Here is a 1,396-nt window from a genome sequence, read left to right on the forward strand (position 1 = left end):
ACCCATCCCACTGTACCTCCAAAGTATGCCTGCATGTGACCTCTGTTCCACGGCAGTGGGATAGTTCTCTCACTTCAGAAGTTATCTTACAAGACGCTCAAGGTTGTCCTCCGTAAACCCAAGTGCATTCCATATGGGAAGATCTACTGATCTGGTTTTGATATCACATTTCGAATCTTTTTCACCCTTTCACAGATCATCTTCCGGAAGATCAGCGACGTGAAGAAGGAGGAGGAGGAGCGCCTCCGGCAGAAGAACGAGGTCACCCTCAGCATCCCTGTGGACCACCCCGTCAGAAAGCTCTTCCAGAAGTTCAAGCAGCAAAAGGAGCTTCGGAATCAGGGCTCCACGCAGAGTGACCCTGAACGGAACCAGCTGCAGGTAGAAAGCCGCTCCTTGCAGAATGGAGCCGCCATCACCGGCACCAGCGTGGTAACCGTGTCCCAGATCACGCCCATCCAGACGTCTCTGGCCTATGTGAAAACCAGTGACGCCCTCAAGCAGAACAATCGCGAGGCCCTGGAACTCAAGCCCAACGGCGGTGCTGACCCAAAATGTCTCAAGGTCAACAGCCCCGTACGAATGAAAAATGGAAACGGAAAGGGGTGGCTGCGACTCAAAAACAATATGGGTGCCCACGAGGAGAAAAAAGAAGACTGGAATAACGTCACCAAAGCTGAGTCCATGGGGCTGTTGTCGGAGGACCCCAAAAGTAGTGATTCAGAAAGCAGTGTGACCAAAAACCCATTAAGGAAAACCGACTCATGCGACAGCGGTATTACCAAAAGTGACCTTCGTTTGGACAAGGCTGGTGAGAGTCGGAGTCCACTGGAGCACAGCCCTATGCAGGCTGATGCCAAGCACCCCTTTTACCCCATCCCCGAGCAGGCCTTACAGACCACCCTGCAAGAAGTCAAACATGAACTCAAAGAGGACATCCAGCTGCTGAGCTGCAGGATGACTGCTCTGGAGAAGCAGGTGGCAGAAATCTTAAAACTGCTCTCAGAAAAAAGCGGGCCCCCGACCTCTTCTCCCAAATCCCAAATGCCACTCCAAGTCCCTCCCCAAATACCATGTCAGGATATTTTTAGTGTTTCAAGGCCCGAGTCACCTGAATCTGACAAAGATGAAATCCACTTTTAATATCTACATATATATTTGTTAATATATTACAGCAGTATATACATCTATATACATATGTGTGTATATATGGTATATACATCTATATTTTCACTTGCTTTCAATGATGACCACAATATGGATTTTGATATGTACATATTGCATGTCCAGCTGGATTCTGGCCTGCCAAAGATGATGATGATTAATATCATAGATATTGCTTGTATATTATGCAGTTGACTGCATGCACACTTGACATTGATTTATAATCTTTATT

General features: G+C 47.5%; 1 protein-coding gene across 1 annotated transcript in view; it reads left to right on the forward strand.

Moving 5' to 3' along the window:
• KCNH5 (potassium voltage-gated channel subfamily H member 5) overlaps positions 1 to 1,143 on the forward strand; it is a 356,634-nt gene extending 355,491 nt beyond the window's left edge. Inside the window, exon 11 of the mRNA XM_004698639.2 lies at positions 196 to 1,143. Coding sequence (XP_004698696.1) covers positions 196 to 1,143 — 948 coding nt within the window. The remainder of the gene's footprint in view (positions 1 to 195) is intronic.
• The last annotated feature ends 253 nt before the right edge of the window (positions 1,144 to 1,396 follow it).

This window comes from Echinops telfairi, unplaced genomic scaffold (assembly GCF_000313985.2).
Source record: "Echinops telfairi isolate 266 unplaced genomic scaffold, ASM31398v2 ScPeMD7_18;HRSCAF=68, whole genome shotgun sequence".
Classification (NCBI taxonomy): domain Eukaryota; kingdom Metazoa; phylum Chordata; class Mammalia; order Afrosoricida; family Tenrecidae; genus Echinops; species Echinops telfairi.